The sequence below is a fragment of the Hylobates moloch genome, unplaced genomic scaffold (assembly GCF_009828535.3).
Source record: "Hylobates moloch isolate HMO894 unplaced genomic scaffold, HMol_V3 SCAFFOLD_1, whole genome shotgun sequence".
In the NCBI taxonomy this organism is placed as follows: domain Eukaryota; kingdom Metazoa; phylum Chordata; class Mammalia; order Primates; family Hylobatidae; genus Hylobates; species Hylobates moloch.
The window spans coordinates 3,477,583-3,498,036 of NW_026652276.1; the positions used below are offsets into that span (position 1 = coordinate 3,477,583).

At 46.8% G+C, this 20,454-nt stretch overlaps 1 protein-coding gene across 8 annotated transcripts in view; it reads right to left on the reverse strand.

The window, feature by feature from the left end:
• TRAF3IP1 (TRAF3 interacting protein 1) overlaps positions 1 to 20,454 on the reverse strand; it is a 79,606-nt gene that overhangs the window by 42,986 nt on the left and 16,166 nt on the right. For 3 of the 8 annotated variants that reach the window (XM_058436822.1, XM_058436809.1, XM_058436805.1), the window contains 9 exons: positions 20,332 to 20,433; positions 18,754 to 18,849; positions 12,321 to 12,422; positions 9,440 to 9,460; positions 7,725 to 7,809; positions 7,169 to 7,252; positions 3,766 to 3,889; positions 3,516 to 3,552; positions 654 to 730 (listed from right to left, as the gene is read on the reverse strand). In XM_058436822.1, the coding sequence (XP_058292805.1) occupies positions 654 to 730; positions 3,516 to 3,552; positions 3,766 to 3,889; positions 7,169 to 7,252; positions 7,725 to 7,809; positions 9,440 to 9,460; positions 12,321 to 12,422; positions 18,754 to 18,849; positions 20,332 to 20,433 (728 nt within the window). The remainder of the gene's footprint in view (positions 1 to 653; positions 731 to 3,515; positions 3,553 to 3,765; positions 3,890 to 7,168; positions 7,253 to 7,724; positions 7,810 to 9,439; positions 9,461 to 12,320; positions 12,423 to 18,753; positions 18,850 to 20,331; positions 20,434 to 20,454) is intronic. The other 5 variants (XM_058436808.1, XM_058436807.1, XM_032753212.2 and 2 more) reach the window with 5 other exon arrangements.

Genomic DNA, 20,454 nt, shown 5'->3' on the forward strand with positions numbered 1-20,454 from the left:
TCTGCAAACAGGACCTGGGAGAAGGGATGGGCAAGGCCAGGAGGGGAGAGTCAGGAAGTCAAAACCCAACAGGCCTTTGGCTCTTGGCTCCTGAGCTCCCCAAGCAAGCCGCTGCCCCCTCCCAAGACGGGGCTGGATACCAGGCCAGGGAAGCAGCCCCACAGAGAAAGTCCCATGCTTTATATCCTCCCAACTGGGAGGAGGGAGGAATGGCATTTTTTTTTTTTTTTCTTTCTGAGGCAGGGTCTCACTCCGTCGCCCAGGCTGGGGTGCCGTGGCACAATCTCGATCCACTACAACCTCCACCTCCCAGGTTCAAGTGATTCTCCTGCCTCAGCCCCCCAAGTAGCTGGGACTACAGGCATGCGCCATCACACCCAGCTAATTTTTGTATTTTTTGTAAAGACAGGGTTTTGCCATGTTGCCCAGGCTGGTCTCAAACTCCTGGGCTCAGGTAATCTGTCTGCGCTGGCCTCCCAAAGTGCTGGGATTGCAGGCGTGAGCCACCACACTTGGCCAGGAATGGCATTTAAATATGCAAACAGACATCACTGATAATGGTAATATTTGAAAGATGCTCCAACTTGTAAAAGTCTGTAAATGCATGAAACAGACTGCTAAAATGCCAGTGTTTACGGAAATCATTCCATTACCTTCTCCCCAGGTTTGGGTGACTGCTGCAATTTCTCATAATCTTTCTTCGTCTCCAAAATTTTTTTCACAAGTCCACCTGTTGAAAAATCAGTGATTTTATGTTAAAAGTTTATTCTCTACCCTAAAAACCTACTCTAAATGGATGGGATGGTGGGAAAAACACTAAGTTTTAATCCTATCTCTTGTTATGCTGAAACAGTTTCAAATAATCTTTATTTGTTAAGGAGATAGTACACAAGAGTGATAGACAGCTGGTAGTGGAAATTATCACATTTCAAAGTGTTTCAGGGAAATCAGCTCCTTTGAAAAGTAAAAAGCTTTAGAAATAAAATAGATTTTCTATTTTCAAAAATTAAGAAGGAATGTAGATTGACATCCAAAAATATAGCCATCTATTACAAACAGAAATAACAAGAAATGCTTCTAAGTACGGATACTTCTTTTACACTGGGGCAAGACTATTCCATTTCTTTCAGAATTTACTCATGGGATAAATATCATGTGAAGTTTTTTGGAATAGTGTTTCACCCAAGCATACATCAACCCGAGGCTGACTGAATAAACGAGGGTATGTCCACACAGTGGAGGACAATGTGGCTGTGAAGAGAAATGAGGATGGTTTCTCTGCATTGCTGCAGAATGAAAGCCTGCATCTACTGTCAAATTAAAAAGAAGAGCAAGATGGAAATAAGTGTAGGTATCAGTAAATACACATGCACATGCATATGCATTTATTTATTTGTTTGTTTTTCAAATGTAAGTATAAGCCCTATTTTACTGTTACCTACAGGGAAACGGAGAGCAGAAGGTAGAGGAGACAGGGAGAGTAGAGGGTAGAGGAGACAGGGGTCAAAGCCCCACATTTCTGATTATACCTGGTTTTGTACATCTGACCTTAAAATCATGTGAATTATCTTACATTAAAAAGGTAAGCACTAATGCCTAAAGGTTCAATGCAAAATGAAATAAACTTAGTGATATCCAATTGGCAAGCACGTGCCACTAGAGAAGAATTGTTTCACAACTTTAAAACAGGGTAACTGACTGTACATCCCTAATAGGGTAAACCCAACAAAGAGGCAGATACACCTACCAAAAAAAAAAAAAAAATCCTTGAGCTGGGCTTGGTGGCTCACACCTGTAATCCCAGCACTTTGGGAGGCCAAGTGGGCGGATCACAAAGTCAGGAGTTTGAGACCAGCCTGGCCAACATGGTGAAACCCCATCTCTACTAAAAACACAAAAAAATAACTGGGTGTGGTGACGGGTGCCTGTAATCCCACTTACTTGGGAGGCTGAGGCAGGAGAATCCTTTGACCCCGGAAGGCAGAGGGTGCAGTGATCCAAGATCGCACCACTGCAATCCAGCCTGGGCGACAGGGTGAGACTCCGTCTCAAAAATAAATAAATAAATGAAAATGAAAAAATAAAATAAAATCCTTCAGCGTTTCCAGTAATCCTATTGTTGTTAAAAACCGGTGGTGGTGTTCTAAAATTGCTGTGTGAGCATATGAAGGATCATAAAGCATGGGGACAGGTGCTGTTGCTGGGAGCAAGGCTTTTTGGCATGAGATGGAAGAGATGCATATATAAAACCAAAGAATGCAGGCAAAACCCTACAATCCTAAATCGGAATTGGAAATATCATCATGAAGTCAGAATATACTTTCTTAATTTAAAAAAGTATATCCCTGCTTTTGCAGTGAAAATGCCTGGAAACAAGAAGCAACCCAGAGCAGTAAGCAGCTGGGTGCCTTGGAGAAATGAGGCAGTTATGGGGCAAGAAGTACACAAAATAAGCTGGAAACGCCTTGTCGTATCAGCAAACAAGGAAGCTAAAGAGTGTACTGGGATGTGTCTAAAGGTCCCCAGAAAATAACTCCAATAGGCTCCCCTGGTCAAATACCGGGCAATCTGAACATTAATAAGAAAAACTAAGATGGGCTGACATGAAACACATCCACCGTGTTAAAAACCCGTGACTGGGCCGGGCACAGTGGCCCACGCCTGTAATCCCAGCACTTTGGGAGGCCAAGGCCAGTGGATCACTGGAGGTTAAGAATTGGAGACCGGCCTGGCCAACGTAGCGAAACCCTGTCTCTACTAAAAATACAAAAATTGGCCAGGCATAGTGGTGCACGCCTGTAGTCCCAGCTACTTGTGAGGCTGAGGCATGAGAATCGCTTCAACCCGGGAGGCAGAGGTTGCAGTAAGTTGAGATTACACCACTGAACTCCAGCCTGGGTGACAGAGCAAGGCTCTGCCTCAAAAAAAAATAAAAATAAAAATAAAAAAAGGATGGCTTCATATAGATACCAAAAAAAAACCCCAAAACCAACAAGCCCTTATTACTCACCTGTGATAGGTGCCAGGAAACAAAGTCATACTGTGAGAACAGATCTATAAGGGAAAGTACTCAGCCCGCCTCTTCCGCAGAAACTGTGCTCCAGGATACTCAAACCCTGGTGCGGGGAATGGGGTTTGCACTACTGAGTTGTCCAGCTAGAAAACCCACAATAATATTCAAGAACTAGACTTGCAAAGGGCCTCAGAGATCATCTACTTCCACAATCTAAGCGTACGGATGAGACAAGACATCATCTGCAGGACAGTTGCCAATGAGTCTCCAGCTTCCAACAGTGCCCTCCCCCTCCTCTAAGGATGGGGAACAGCAGCCATCGCCTTAGAGGAATCCATGCCCACAGGGTCCTATGTACCACCAGTGTGATCCCGCCAGTGTGACCCAGACCAGAACCTGGCACACAACAGTCCCTTGCACTGGATCCTTTCCAGGCACACGTGGAGAAGGTGTGTGAGCACACACACATGGACACGCATGCACACTCGTGCCCAGGACTCACCATGCTTCTCCTCTTCTTCTAGTTCCACTGCTGTTACCTGAGCCGGAAAGGAAGGGGGAAAAAGAAGATTCAGGCTTGTTGAATTCTAAAAATCATGCTTCTGTGGATCTCAAAAAAAGAACAACAAAATTAACGAAGGTAGAAAACTAACTGAAAAATTACAGGACATTTTTGTCTACGTAAATCTAAAAGCTAGAATATTAATCTCAATGTAGGTAAAACATTATTATTAAAAAACACCTTAACGAACCATTTCAATTTCTGACATTTCAGAGAGCTGAGGGGCAGCTTCCACCACAAATTGATCATCCTCTTCATTGTCAGAATTGTGTGACTCTACAATCACATTTGAGACGGTTTTACCACTCCCTGACCTAAATAAAAAGAAATTAGATTAAATTAGAAATGCTCTATCAGTTACACGTTTTCATCAATCCCAAGCATCTGAAACTGTGTCACAGGTCGGCAGAGAGGAATCTAATCACCAACCATCTCTAGAACAGCATCTCAAGCTACCCGTGAAGCTAAGATGGACTGTCTGCAAACAGTGTCCTCTGCAAGCCCTCCAGGACTGAGTCCCTGTGAGCCTCACCCTCCACCCCCATCCAGCTTCCCCACGTCCCTGTGCTGCCCAGGCCTCCTGGTCCACACCTGGCCTCCCGCCCCCACAGCCTCGCCATGCCCTCTACTGGACAAAGACCCTCAGGGCCTCCGCCTCTCCCCTCACCGCGCTCTCAGTGACACCAGCCCTTCACCTGCTGCTTTCTACCTGGAGGCACTTATTGCCCCGGGTCACAAACCTCAGGGCAGGGGCCACATTGGGGTCCCACTGGCCAGGGCTGACCCCAGACCTCTCTTCACACAGCCAGCTGGAGGCCCCTCATTCAACTCCTAGTCATGGTGGCTGCCCTATGTCCCACTCAGCACCACGTACACACTGCTCCACCCAGTTCCCTCATCATTCTGGGCAAGTCAGCGTCCAACAGCCTGGCCCTCCAGCCCCAGACCTTGTCCTCCTTGGTGACAGCCTTCACCCAAGGGCTCTCTCATGCTCTCCAGGGCCACCTACTAGAACTGCCCCACCTACAGCTGCCCCACTCCTCCTCACTCAGGCCACTCTCAGCTCACTCTGTACAAATGTGAGCCCCAGACCCAAACACTCTATGGGCTCTTTGATGGCCCCTCCTGCCTTTGTTTCTTCCCTACACACCCATGCTTTAAGCAATCACCTAACTCCCTGCCCCGTTATCACAGTGCTGCATGCGTGCACATGCATACACACACACACACGCATAGACACAAGCACACACACGCATGCACACACACACACACACACACACGCATGCACACACACACACACCCCAAAACCCTCTCTTGCTTCAGTACCATGCACAAGGTCCAGAGGGAATCTAGACACTTGGGAACGAGCTCTTAAAATAACACCCACTGCCCCAACATCCTCAACTTCCTCAACTGGGTCCTTGAGACACTCAACAACCACCTGTGTGGCTCCGCCAGGACCAACCTCACTTCGTACCCGCTGCTCTGTCAGTACCAGGAAGTCCAGGCTCCCGTCCCTCGTCTCTCGCGCTCCCAGCACACCCTCACTGTGGCCCACGTCCCACCTCCCCAACACCTGCGCCCCCATGCCTGCCCTGATGGGCAGTCCCTCTCTGTCCTGCCTTGCTCTCCAGGACACAGCTTCCCCACAGCCCTCGGCTGCAGCTGCTGCTCCTCCCACCGGCCTCTTGTCACAGGTCCAGAAGAAAGGTCAATAATTTCCTTATGCTTGCTTCAGCTTCCAGATCATTCTCCCTAAAAACTGCCAACTTTAAATCTTGTCACCCTCGACCCCATCATTGCTGCCATCAGCTGCCAACCCGTGGTCCCACCTGGTCCTCCTGGACCCGCCACTCTGCTCCTGTCTTAACTTGTGATTTCAAGTATTGAGAAATGATCCTTCCCAAATCCTGGCCTTGGGTCCCTGAACCCTGCTGGGATGATCCCACCTCCCACACTTGACACCCACTCCCAGAGGCACCCGTCACTACCACTAACAGCAAGCCCCAATCTCAAATCCAAGCGCCCCACTCCTTTACCACCACTATCTATCTTCCCAGCTCACGGCCCTAGGACCTGACTCCAACAATCCTTCTACCCGTCCAGCACCTTCAGCCTCTCAATCCTAATGCCTCCTCCTGACCTTCACCCCAAGGGCTCCTCCCTCACTCACTGGTATAAATCCCACATTGGTCATGACCGTGGCGCTTCCACATACTCCTACTCCTTCCCTTCTCTCCCGGTGCACTTGCTTGGCACAGCCGAGCCCTGTTTAATATAGCCTATGCCCCCATGCCTGTAGGTGGAGCCAACTGCGGCTGCAGAACAGGCCCCGCCACACCATCTCCTGTCTCTTTACGCCCAAGTCCGCCAGATGCTGCCCCGAAGTCAGCTGTCAGCCACGACCTCCGCCCACGCACTATGGACAGGCAGCCCATCCTCCTTTGTGGTGGAGACTGTCCTGTGCATTGCAGGAGGTTCAGCAACTGCCCTGCCCTAACCCCTCCCCTTCATCAGAACACCAGAAAATGTCTTCAGATCATGGCCCAGTGTCCCCAAAGGAGGGTCACCCCTAGAGGAAAACCTCTGCTCCAGTCTCTTCACTAGCCCACCCTCGTGCACAGCGACTTCACCCAGCCCCTCTCTCCTCTGACACTCCTCTTCCCCCAGACCCTCTTACGGCTCATGAGAAAAATAAGTACCAGAAAATCACCTTAAGAATCTGCATCACACCATGTGCCGACTCCACCTCCGCGCCCGTTCCCACACCCACACGAGGACTCTGCTTCACCAAACCCCTGTCCCACGTCGCCTACGTCATCAATTTCCCCTCTCCACTGGATCATTCCCATCATCAGAAAAATAATAACTCCCCTTGACACCACCTTTCCCACTTTCTAGTCTTATTCCTTCACTTCTCTTTGTGGCAAAACTCCTAGAAAAATACTCTGTCACCCAGGTTGGAGTACAGCAGTGCAATCTCAGCTCATTATAACCTCCATCTCCCAGGTTCAAGCGATTCTTCTGCCTCAGCCTCCTGAGTAGCTGAGACTACAGGCACATGCCACCACGCCCGGCTAACCTGCATTTTTAGTAGAGACGAGGGTTTCACCACAATGGCCAGGCTGGTCTCAAACTCCTAACCTCAAGCGATCCGCCCGCCTCGGCCTCCCAAAATGTTGGGATTACAGGCGTGAGCCACCAGGCCCAGCCTGCTTGTAACATTTTGATCATCTTCTATTTTTAATTTTTGTGCAATTAAGCCCTTAATTTTTTTCCCCTATTTTTTCCTAATTCCCCTATTGTTTTCACGCTTAGAAAGTCTTCAATCTAGGGGTCAGAGAAATGCAGTCCAACATTTTCCCGTAGATGTGAAGATTTAATTTTACATGTATGCATGGTTTTTCTCTTTCATCCATCTGACATGTCTGTTGGCCTACGGTGTGAGGCGAGGGCCTACCCTCACTTTTTGTTCCTCAATAGCATGTTTCCAGCACCATGTGCTGCTTCCCTCCCCCATCTCTTAGCGGAGGCACCATGCCCACTGGAGAACACACTGTGTGGCTGGAACTGCCCTGCTGAGCCAGCCTTACCTATCCATTGGTAGCGCCTCCGTGCTGTCTTGCCGTTTGACCCGGGGAGGGGCTGGTCTTGCACTCCCAGGCTGAGGAATTCTTCTAAACCCAAATATTGGAAAACCAAAAAAGGAGTATGAAAGGCTTATACATTTCAAACTGGAAAAGAAAGCCCAGGTGAATGTTAACTCTCATCTCCAGGCCATAATCAATGTGCTAGTTAGGACGCGCTACTCTGCAGAAGAGGCGGAACGTCCCAGTAACCCGACCAACCAGAAACTCTCCATCTTTCCACTTGTATTTTCAGTAATTTCAAAATACCAACAACTATCACTAATCAAAACATCACATAATTCAGCTATAATTTTGAATTCCCCTAAATCTCCAAAATATTCTGTATATAGTGATATAACTCCAGTACAGAAAACTGATATACTTCTTGTATTCTTTGTATAAGTAATTCCTCATAAGTTAGCTCAAGCACTAAATAAACAGCAACAAGCAGAAAGAGAAGCACAGCAGTGTCCTAGGTGTGATCACTCTGCTGAGGGAAAGGGATTCAAAGCACGCAGACCTGATGTTGGATGAAAGCTCATTAGGAATTTCTGGAGTCTCTGGCACCTCAGACTTATCTTGGCCAGCAGGTCCAACATCTCCTTCTAAACAAATGACAATCAATTAGCAATTCACAAAGGAAAAAACACACCAATAACTATTTGAAAATACTATTTGCTGGCCGGGCGCGGTGGCTCACGCTTGTAATCCCAGCACTTTGGGAGGCCGAGGCGGGCAGATCATGAGGTCAGGAGATCGAGACCACGGTGAAACCCCATCTCTACTAAAAATACAAAAAAATTAGCCGGGCGTGATGGCGGGCGCCTGTGGTCCCAGCTACTCGGAGTGGCTGAGGCAGGAGAATGGCATGAACCCGGGAGGTGGAGCTTGCAGTGAGCCGAGATTGCGCCACTACACTCCAGCCTGGGCGACAGAGCGAGACTTCGTCTCGAAAAAAAAAAAAAAAAAAAGAAAATACTATTTGCATCTGTATTTGCAGTTATTTGCAATGAAATGCATTTGTAATGCAAATACAAATGAGCAATTTTTCCATCAATCACGTTGATGAAGAGAAAACTGATGTCTGAGATCTAAACTCGGTGAACATTTGGGAAAATGGGCACACTCAAACCCAGGGAATACAAACTGGTTCAACTACTTCAGAAATAAAATTCAAAAGGCAGGCCGATCAACTCAGCACTTAAAGGAAATACAACACAAGAGGAGAAATGGACACATGTCAAGATGTTCACCCATCGTCACTGGTAAAACTGACAATCAATCAGTAACTAAGTAAATTATGGTACAGTCACATGCTAGCCCCATTTTGTGTGAAACAATCCAGTACAGTAATATATCTAACAATTATATACATATGCATATATATATAATATATATATATATACAGGGTTCTAAAAGAATATTCATTTAAGTTATAAGCAGTAGAATTACCAGTGCTTTTAATTTTTGTTCTTGTTTTTTTTGCATTTTTTAATTTTCCTACATTGGTATGTACCATATTATGTTTATAATCTGAACAAAGTTTTCTTCATTTTGATAAAAAGAATTAATCAGTAAATAACGAGGCCTAAACTATTAAGACAAGTTTACTCCACTATTTAAAGTAAAAGGAATTAACACTTCAGAAAATAGTCAGAATTTGAATATTAGAAATATACTTTATATTCTGGAAAAAAATCCTGAAATGTATTCTTCACAAACTTAAAACATATAAATTAAATCTCAAATTAAATTAGGGTAGTTGGCCAGGCGTGGTGGCTCACACCTGTAATCCCAGCACTTTGGGAGGCCGAGGTGGATGGATCACCCGAGGACAGGAGTTCAAGACCAGCTTGACCAACGTGGAGAAACCCCGTCTCTACTAAAAATACAAAATTAGCCGGGCGTGGTGGTGCACGCCTGTAATCCCAGCTACTCGGGAGGCTAAGGCAGGAGAATTGCTTGAACCCGGGAGGTGGAGGTTGCGGTGAACCGAGATTGTGCCATTGCACTCTAGCCTGGGCAACAAGAGTGAAACTCCATCTCAAAAAATAAATAAATAAATAAATAAATAAATAAATAAATAAATAAATTAGGGTAGTTATGATCTTTTTCCATAAAATAAGTTACTTTCACTAATGCACTTTATAAAGCATGAATCTGAGAGTCCACATTTACATTCACACACATGCATACAATTGATATGACACACAGGTATCTAAGGCCATTCCTCACCTGCATCACTGGTGGAGTCACCTAAAAAAAAAGGCACATCAGAAAATTAGCTTTTGTGTAAGTCAACTTCAATATATTAAATGATGAGAACAGAATTAGAGAAAAAACACATTGTACATAATTTTGGATGTCTGTTAAGAAAAAAAGATCATTTCCTCATAGCCGCTTTTCTAATGTCCCTATTGCCATTTTGTTTTATTTTCAAAGATAGAAAAACAAACAGCAAACAAACTGTGCATCATAAAATGGTACTAAATAGAAACAGGACACAGGGATGTGGAGAAAGCACATCAGAGAGAGGAAGTAAACAAGTTCATGAGACAAGAATCGACAAAGCCAGCGCCACAGAAAAAGCGCATCCAAATGTGAGGGAACGACGCAACAGTCTGAACCCGGCCAACCAAATCCCGGGCCGTTCCAAAGACTGGGAGACAGCCAACAACAGCCCATCTTATAGACATGATTGGCAAGTATTTTTCCATCGCTCCTGAAAGCAGAAGAAAATCTTCCAGCTCAACACAGGCCCACCTCTGCACCTTCACCCAGGATCCTTTTTCTTCAAGTGCTGTGTCTTGGGGACAAATGTGACCTAAACAGTCAAAGTAAATGAGCAGTGGCACCACAGGGGTGGGGTAGATTCAAAACCACAGGTGGGAAATCTCTGTTTCACACTCTTAAGATGCACGAATGCATTTGCAGAAGAGCGGAAAGCGCATGGATTCACATGACAGCCCAGGACTCTATACGGGCAGAGAGGAGGCAGCAGGGCCTGATGCAGCCCCTCGTTTAACACGGCCCCGCCTCAGACAGGAACAGCTCATGCAGCCTCAAGAAATCAGCCTGGGTTATTGTGAGAGTCCACACCGAGCAGAGTGAGGAGCACTCCACAGACACCTCTAGCTCGTTTATTCACAGGAGGACTTTCTGTGAGCATAACAGCCACGAGCTCATAAATGCTGCCCTAAGAGGGTGGCTCTGGCAGGGAGAGAGGGGGCCAAGCTTGTGGATCAAGGGGAACTGGGAGGCTCTAGAGGACCCTATTAGTATGGGCCTGGGAGCCTCCAGAGGTCACACCCCACAAAGTGCCACACAGCACAGGGGGCAGCCTGGCACCCGCCAGGGCCTAGGGGACTGGAGGGCACAGTGGTTAGCAGGGGCCTGGAGAATGTGGTTCCAGATAGTGCCACCAGAAGGGCAGTTTCAGAGAGAGACCCCAGCACTTTGGGCCAATGGGGGTGGAGGACTCAGCTCAACCCTGGGATGGGACTGCTGGGGACCAAGAGCAGGGGGCAGAAGATTTTCTCCTCATGGCTGTGCGGCCTGGAGCGTGTGCTTAGCAGAAACCAGCACTGAGAGTCCTCGTGCGACCTGGGGGCAGGCGGCAGACACAGTTTCAAACCCCTGGATCTTTCTTCAAAACACCAGGGTGTTGGGGACAGACCCTGGATTAACACAGCACTCAGAAAGGTGCCTGAGAGGTGCAGTTATTCAACCACAAGGCCGATACCCAGAAGGAAAGTCAGCACAGTGAACTCTCTACCTTTCAATGGATACTTCCAGTCCCCATTACCCAGAACCCAAGGCACCTGCCACATGGCCCACACCATCCTCCCCGAAGCCTGTGCTTCCACGGCGCCAGCACTCTGCCAGCTCCTGGACTCACAATCTTGTCCCAGGTGACCTAGTCCCCACCCAGGCTCCCGCCATCACCCGGCGCCAGCAACTCTCACAGCTCCTCTCTAGCCTGGGCCTTCCCTCTATGCTCCAGGCCAGCTCCCCCCAACATGTGCCAGCAGCCCTGGAATCCCACCACTTCTCCCTTCCCAGGGCGCCTCCACAGTCCAGGCCTCTCTCTCTTCTCTGGACAATCTTTAACCCTCCCTAATTAACATGGCCACTCTTTAAAATCTAAATATCATTATACTGCTCCTCCTAAAGATATAATTAGCCTCCTGCTGCTCTTCCAATAAAGGCTAAACTCCGTAAGCTGGCACAGGGACCTGGCTCTGGCCCCTCCTCTGAGCTGAGCCAGCCCTGCTGCAGTCACATCCCAGCTGGAATCTTGGTTTACACAGTCCCTTCTGCCCTGCAGGCTTTCTGGGCCACCCTCACCAACCAAGGCCCCTCCCGTCCCAGACTGCCACCCCATCAAACGGTTTCGGTTGATCTTCGAGCCTCATCTGCACCAGGAAGGCAGAAGGCCAGCCTGACTTCACTGGCTCATGCACTCCCAGCCTCAGGGCTGACATGCAGTAGGCCTTCAACAGATAATTTTCTGTTTGAACGAATCAACAAACATCAGCCCTCCCCTGGCCACACCCCACCCTGCCGCTGCCACCTGCACAAGCCTTGGTTACCTGGGCACTGGCACCCTTGCAGGCCTGTTAAGAGCTCCAAGGCCTCAAAACACAAACATTGAATGGCTATTTTACCAAAGTTTTTTTTAAGGCTAAGAAAATTTATGGTGAAAGTAAAATCTCACTGAGGTATAATTCAACACTCAAAGAAAATGACAGACAGAAAAATCATGGTGGCCACAGCACTGTAACCATGAAGTCTGGGGGGGTACACCTCTTGACTGGTGGGGCTCTCCAAGTAGTGACCCCGAAACTTTTCAGGGACAACTCATGACACCCCCAAGTGATGAAACATACCACCTCCTCTCACTCACAAAGCACGGGGGAGCACACGAGTGGGTCCCATGCTATCAAGAAACCACCATGTTTGATTCTAGTTTATGCAAAAAGGCAGAAGTGAATTACTTGCCACGTTCAGACCCAAGGGGAAAACCTCGGGCTCTAGGCTGCGGCCCTTTGGGAAGAAGGTTCTGGAGGGCTCACTCTGCTCTCGCCAGGAAAGGGCAAAATGGGACCATTCTTACCTTTCTGCTTCTCTGTGGGGTCAGGCTCAATATTCTCACACTGCAGACTAGCTGAATTATCATCTGAAATACTAGTTGAGTTAATATTAGCTTCTTTTGTTCCTGACATAAAACAGTTTAAAATTAGTCATTAAGACTATACACCAAAGAGCCGGTGATCAGCGGCTTCATTAACATAGAGCACACTTACTTATCTATGTTTTCCCACACTGCAAGTTTGGACTAACAAAGGACTGACCAAAGGCAGCTTTTAGAAAACATGCATCTAGAGGCTGGGCGCGGTGGCTCATGCCTGTAATCCCAGCACTTTGGGAGGCCGAGGTGGGTGGATCATTTGAGGTCAGGAGTTTGAGACCAGCCTGGCCAAGATGGTGAAACCTCGTCTCTACTAAAAATAAAAAATTAGCCAGGCGCGGTGGTAGGCGCCTGTAGTCCCAGCTACTCGGGAGGCTGAGGCAGGAGAATCGCTTGAACCTGGGAGGCGGAGGTTGCAGTGAGCACAGATCGCACCACTGCACTCTAGCCTGGGCAACAGAGTGAGACTCCATCTCAAAAAGAAAAAAAAAAAGAAAACATGCATCTAGAATGCTCCTCCCCCATGGGTGGCTCTGGGGTGAAAGGGAAAGGATACCCCAGACTGTGAGTGGATCCTGGGTCTACTCAGGCCAGGAGGAGCAGACTGCCCCCGCCCCCCATTTCTGGAGCTACCTGACACTGCCAGTCTCCACTCACCTCCCCACTAGAGCCAGACCCAGCAGCTGAAAGGCTGCAAGTAGGCAGCTGTTTCAGGAATGCAGGAAAAAAAGAAAAATATTTTGGACACAGTGCACAGTCCTGGCCATATTGAAAACTTCCACATATTGTCTACTAATTACTGACTGATGTTCCAAAGTTTATGAAGATAGAAAAAATATCAAATACCTCAGAAAATATTTTTGCTGTGAAAAAAAAAAAAAACAGGCTAGGCACAGTGGCTAACACCTATAATCCCCGCAATTTGGGAGGCCTAGGTGGGAGGATCACTTGAACCCAGGAGTAAAGACAACCTAGGTAATAGAGAGAGAAATCGTGTACACAAAAAATGTAAAATTTAAAAAACTAGCCAGGCATGGTTACACACACCTGTAGTCCCAGCTACTCAGGAGGCTGAGATGGGAGGATCACTTGAGTCCAGGAGTTCGAAGCTGCAATAAGCTATGATCACACCACTGCACTCCAGCCCAGGGAAAACAGTAAGACCCTATCTCAGAAAAAAAAAAAAAAAAAGGCCAAGCGCAGTGGCTCATGCCTGTAGTCTCAACACTTTGGGAGGCCAAGGCAGGCACCAGCCTGGGAAACCTGGCGAAAACTCGTATCTACAAAAATTAGCTAGGCATGGTGGCAGGTGCCTGTAGTCCCACCTACCCAGGAGGCTGAGGCAGGAGAATCACGTGAGCCCAGGAGGTCGAGGCTGCAGTGAGCCATGATCATGCCACTGCTCTCCAGCCTGCGTGTAAGAGCGAGAGCCTGTCTGAAAAAAAAAGGGTAGGAGCCAGGTGTGGTGGCTCACGCCTGTAATCCCAGCACTTTGGGAGGCTGAGGCCTGTGGATCACGAGCTCAAGAGAGCGAGACCATCCTGGCCAACATGGTGAAACCCCATCTCTACTAAAAATAGAAAAATTAGCCGGGTGTGGTGGCACATGCCTGTAGTCCCAGCTACTCGGGAGACTAAGGCAGGAGAATCTCTTGGACCCGGGAAGGGGAGGTTGCAGTGAGCGAGATCGTGCCACTGCACTCCAGCCTGGTGATAGAGTCAGACTCTGTCTCAAAAAAAAAAAAAAAAAAAAAAGATGGGGGGCCCAGATGAGGGGCTAGAGGAATAGGTTCTATATTACAGCAGGACCCAGAGCTGGAAAACTAGCCTCAGTCAAAGGACCTTCCACTCTAAAAAGAAACTGAGAGACAAAAATAAAATTGGAAGAATGTTCCCTTTCCTGAAACACAATCTTATAATTCTTAAAACTATTCAAAACAGCTTACATCAGAATCAACCTGACATTAACTATCATATAACTGTTTTATTTATAATGTAATAGAACTACATAAAATAGATGACATATAATTTTGCAAAGACATTTTTATCAATCTGTGAAAATGATCTTGACTTAAATAGTCTGATTCAAATAGTTATTTATATTTTATTCAGGGTAACCAGAGAATAAACATGAAATATTAAGTTCTTAAAAAAAATCTAAAAATAAACATAAGCTTGGTGGTTGTAGATGCTCAACTTTAGAAGAAAACACTCTAATCATTTTAAGTAGTGTACTTGATTTCAAAGTGTCAAATATTTTCCATACTCTACCATACTCACCATCGCAATAAGCAAATTATAAATGCATTATCTTCATTCTGTAGTTCAGAGACCAATGACTCTTTCACAATTTTACCTTTTCAAAGTTCTAGTGGTATTCTTATGTAAGCTTTACTAAACCCCAAGTTCACACTGAGAGAAAGAACATGAAAACAGACTATACGCTCACTAATTATACCACACTGTAGAATCAATTCATAATCACGGAGAAGGGACTAACCAATTTGTCAAATAATACCTTTAAACAAATAAATAATGCACTTATAAAATGAAAATGACGGCCGGGAGCGGTGGCTCACACCTGTAATCCCAGCACTTTGAGAGGCCCAGACAGGTGGATCACCTGAGCTCAGGAGTTTGAGACCAGCCTGGCCAACATGGTGAAACCCCATCTCTACTGAAAACACAAAAATTAGCTGGACCTAGTGGTACACGCCTGTAATCCCAGCTACTCAGGAGGCTGAGGCATGAGAATCCCTTGAACCCAGGAGGAGGAGGTTGCAGTGAGCCAAGATCCGCGCTACTGCACTCCAACCTGGCAACAGAGTGAGACTCCATCTCAAAAAAGAAATAAAATAAAATAAAAATGACTATGAATTGGCAAAAAAAAAAAAAGAGTCACAGCATAAGCACAATCTGTTGTCTAGAGCTACCTGGTAACCAATGAACCTTGTAGGTGAGAATGTGACCCCTGGTTCAAGACGCCCTAGGGTGGAACACTGGCACTTCCTCTCTCCACGGGCTACGCTTTGGTCAGGTCCCTCAGCCTTCCTGAGCCGCAGTTTGCTCAGTTTGCCCAGTTTGCCCCGCCTCACAGAGCCATCCTGAGTCAAATGAGATCTTGTGCATAGAACAAGGAGCACTGTGCCCGGCTGGGAGGGGCTGGTCCCTATCAGTCACTGTTATTGAAACTAATCAGACGTACGGCCCATAAATACAATTGAAAGAGGTCCATCATTCTGCCAGTGTTCTGCGCAAATTTTAGCTACACTAAGTGTCATCAAATAGCCAGTGTTTTGTTTTGTTTTTTTTTAAAAAAAGAATAGAAAAACATTTCTGGGACAATCAGAATATAGCTTGGGTTTTAGATGCTATCAGGAAGCAATAACTGAGTTCAGTTTGACAATACTTTTCTGGCTGTGTAGGAAAATGTACTTTTTTAAAGTTGCATGTCGAAGTATTTAGAGATAAAGTGTTAGGATGTTTTTTAACATACTTTGAAACAGTTCATTAAAATACGTAACTATATGCTGGGTCTGCTGGCCTATGCCTGTAATCCCAGCACTTTGGGAGTTTGAGGTGAAAGGATCACTTGAGCCCAGGAGTTCAAACCAGCCTAGGCAACAAAGTGAGATGCTCTCTCTACAACAACAACAACAACAAAAATTAGCTGGGCATGGTGACACATGCCTGTAGTCCTAGCTAGTCAAGAGGCTGAGGCAGGAGGATCACTTGAGCCAAGGAGTTCAAGACTGCAGTGAGTTATGATCATACCACTGCACTCCAGGCTGAGTGACAGAGCAAAGCCCTGTCTCAAAAGTGCACATAAGAAGCCGGGTATCGTGGCACACACTGTAGTCCCAGCTACTCAGGAGGCTGAGGCAGAAGAATCACTTGAACCCGGGAGGTGGAGGTTGCAGTGAGCTGAGATCACGCCACTGTACCCCAGCCTGGGCAACAGAGTGAGACTCCGTCTCAAAAATATATATATATATACACACACATGCATAACTGTACATTAAGCAAAATGGCAGACATGTAAAACTAGTGAATCTGGGTGAGAGGTATATGGGCATTAGTTGTACTATTCTTTCTACTTTTCCGTATTTTTCACAATAGAAACAGTTAGAGAAGTAAGCAAAAATGAAATGAGGGAAATGAAGCAAAATAAAGACCTGACTTAACGTTCCAGAAAAACTTGGAACTGTTACACAATTGTAAAGCGAACAAAGCATGCCTTACAGCTTGCATAACAACTGGAGTACAGGAAGAAATTGTTCATGTTTTGAAAAAGAAATGGATAAATTCCTTGTTGAACTCTTTAATCCACCCAAAAATCAAAATGGTAACAATAAGACCCACAAATTCTCTGATGATGACCCAGGCTATGGGCACAGGGCTCGCGAGGGCTGGGTCAGTCAGTGCCACAAAGGCCGGCTTTGACAACATAGACTTTTCTTTGAAGCACTAAGAAGGAAAGCTACTGTGAGGACCGGCTCATTAACCAGACCCAATGGCAGTGCACCCTCAATGAAGAAATTAAGGAACTGTAACAACTGCCAGCAAACTCTGAATTCCAAATGTTAAACCATGACCAGTGCAAGGTAACACCTGCAACTGCAAGGACAGAGACCCCAAGCCCGTGCTGTGGCAGGACCCCAGGGGAGCAGGGCCAGGGTGGGGAGGGAAGAGAAAGACAACGGACCGGGAGTCTCTCCAGAGCCCAGGCTCTGCTCCTGGCCACTGTTCCCAACACCTCGCACCGCCACCCACCCCACACTGCCACCCAAGGACAGCGGGAGACTCTGCTCCCCAGCAGGTGGCATCAGGCTCCATCCCAATCTCTGTAAAAAGCGCAACCCAGAAACCACGTTTGCAGCTTGTGCTTCTTACTGCCTGGGCTTGTGTTATCTTCACACTTGTCGATAGTACCTATACAGTCCTCACTACGTGTCTGGAGAATGATTTCAATTTGTTCTAAATCCATTGCCCATCTTAGGATGAGCGCTGTCTCGCCCTGATCCAGGGCTGGCAGTTCAGCAGAGGTAATCCGTGATAAAGCGGGTTAGACTGCAGCGTGCCTGGGGCAAGCCACCACTTTATGGACACCTCGTTCACCCTCAAGACAGGTATCTTTACGCCCATTTATGACAAGGAAACTGGCTCCGAGAACCCACTCACGTGGCTGGCTCAAGGCCATGAGGCAGGTAAGCAGGAGGTGGGGAGTCATCCCTGTGGCCTCAGAGATGAGGTCCTAGCTAGCTGGGTGGGGGCTACCAGGAGTCCACCCCTCAGGCTGTCGCCACTGCCTGCTGCCCTCTCCTGCAGTGCGAGATTGCAGTGTGCCTGGGTGTTTCCCCTCAGGCACCTGGGGATGAGGAAAGCTCCCACAAAAAGAAAACATACATCACCAAGATGTGGTTGAACGGTAACATGCATGCCCGTATGGCAGGGGCTCTCTTCAGTGGAAACACCCTGCTCCAGCTCAGTCACCTTTTACTCCACCATCCCATGCTACTGAAGACCCAGACAACTCCCATATAGTCACCCTACTTGGAATAAAATAACCACAGATCATCTTTCACACTGCGGCTGCTGTACCAAGCGCGCCCACTCCTGGAAATGCCAGCTCTGAGGGGAACACACACAGAGAGAGAAGGATGTGCTCATCGGTATTCAAGCTACGCTTCAGAATGTGTAAAAGTCAGACAGATACAAGGCAAGTTGGGCCCAGCAAAAATTTCCTCTTCCCCTAAAGTCTAATTTTACACTACTTTTACCTTAAGTGCAACTGAAGAATTCTAATATTTTGAAGAATTCCGTCTGAAGTCACAGATGACAGTAGTTACTGATACTGAACCAAGGACCACCCCCTCTGAAGCAGCAGGACGAGGGCTGGGCACACCCGCCACATGGCTGGCCTGAATGTGATTGGCTGTGATAGGCCAACTTCCCCAACGTGCCTAACTAGCACTTTCAACATCTCTACGGCAAGCATTTTCTGAGTAGAATAAAGCAGAGCGGGATGAAGACATTAAAACCTTTTCTCTATGTCATCAGCCACACCACTGTGAGATCCCAACAGCAAGATTAAGAAAGCATTTTCAATGAAATGCAAAAATAATCTATGTATAAAAAGGCATATAATTAACTTAAAGCTGAGTTAATAAAGTTACATAACTTAGCATATTAAAGCAAATAAAACCTCAAGTTATGTCCAGTCTTCAATACATCATGAAAAAGTCTCATGAACATTAAAGTAGTTAGAATAATTTTTTAACAATGTATAACTACATTGAGATATAACCATTCACATTAAAGTGGTGAGGAATTTAAACTAAAGAATATATTTTTCTTACCTATTTCTGAAGTTGTCGTTTCCTGATTTGGCTCATTATTTATTCCAGACACTATGGAGTCTAAAATTTTAGCTGAAATATTATCCTCCTTCCTTCCTGACATAAAATAGTTAACAACAGATTAAAATATTATAAAAGATTTTGTGTTTGGTTGTTTTAGCTGGGATTTATAAGGGTTACACCAAGGTCACCAGCAAACTGTCTTGTCAACTAAATGGTCAATTCTCAGCCTCCACATGACTCCCCTCTTAGAGCTTGACAAAAAGACCCCTCTCCTTCCCTAACACTTTCTTCCTCTCCAAGTTTTCCTACAACTTGTTGGCCTTCTGTTTCCTTTGCAAGGATGATCCTCCCTCCTCCTCTTCCTCCTCCTCCTCTTCCTCTTCCGACCTGGGGGACCACAGCAAGCTCTGGGGTCCACCACACCCTTTCCTACCTACACACGCCCCAGGACTAATGACTGCACAAAGGTCCATGTCCGTAAACATCACTTGTATGCTAGAACTCTCCATTTTTTGTTTTTCCCTTCGGTTTCTCCAGCTCTCTCCTGATCTCCAAGTCAATATATCCAGCTGTCAACTAGATGTTTCTACTTGGTTGGTCCATAGCCATCTCAAATTTGTTGTGCAACACAGAATTCCTAACACTGCCACCCATTCCACCAACCAGTGTCTCCCAGAACCGTCTATGTCAATAAAGGCCACCCCTAGGAGCCCAGACCCCTCCCAGAATGAATCTCATCTTTGATTCCTTTCCATTCAAACAAGTGGCATCCAACCCATCAGCACAGTAAACCCTGCCTGTTCTCACCACTGGCATGCTGGTCCAAACCATCACCTCCTCTCATCCAGATGCCACGGCCCCCTCCTCACTGCGCTGCAGCCTTTACTCCTGCCACTCCACAGTTTTAAAAGGAGGCCTTCTAAAACCTAAGTCAAATCTTGCCTCTGTGCTGCTTAAAACTCTTCAAGGACTTCTGTGTGCACTCACTGTAAACCACACAGCTGCTGTGGACCGGGACCAGTAGCTCCAGGCCCTGCTTCCTGGCCCAGCCCTTTCCCCTATCACTGTTCCCCTCTCCACCTGCCTCACCACTCACACACCTGCATGTCCTCCTTCACCCAAGTCAGCTCTCTGTCCAGATGTCCTCCCTCGGAGAGGCCCTCCCTGCTCATACCCCTCATCCCTGTTCCTCTTGGCTTCATTTTCCTTGAAGATTCATCACAAACACGCACATATGCACCCCTGTGTTCTCTTTATTATCATAAATGTCTGCAGAATCAGTGAAGGAAAGCTCAAATGGACAATTTAAGCCTGTGACTGACTCAGGGTAGGAAATCCTCACCTGGCCAGGGGCAGCCCTGCATGGGGCCAACATGTCCCTCTGCCCCCTCTCCACTCTGGCCAGAAGGCAGTGTTCTAGAGCTCAGGCCCCAGGTCAAGCAGGGCCACAACTATGCCAACCACCCCCACAGATTTCCACATGTTCGATGACCAAGCAGAAGCACAGGACCAGGCAGTAAAGCTTTCAACTCTCAACATTCACTCACAGCCTCCACTATGGTTCACTTAGCTTACCGAGCTGTTTCCTGCTATGTTCCTTCTTAGCTTTACAGTAGGAAGAGTTATGTTCTTTTTCAGGGGAAAGACTATTTTCACTGGTTTTAGGGTCCCTTCTTCCTAACATAAAATTGCACAATG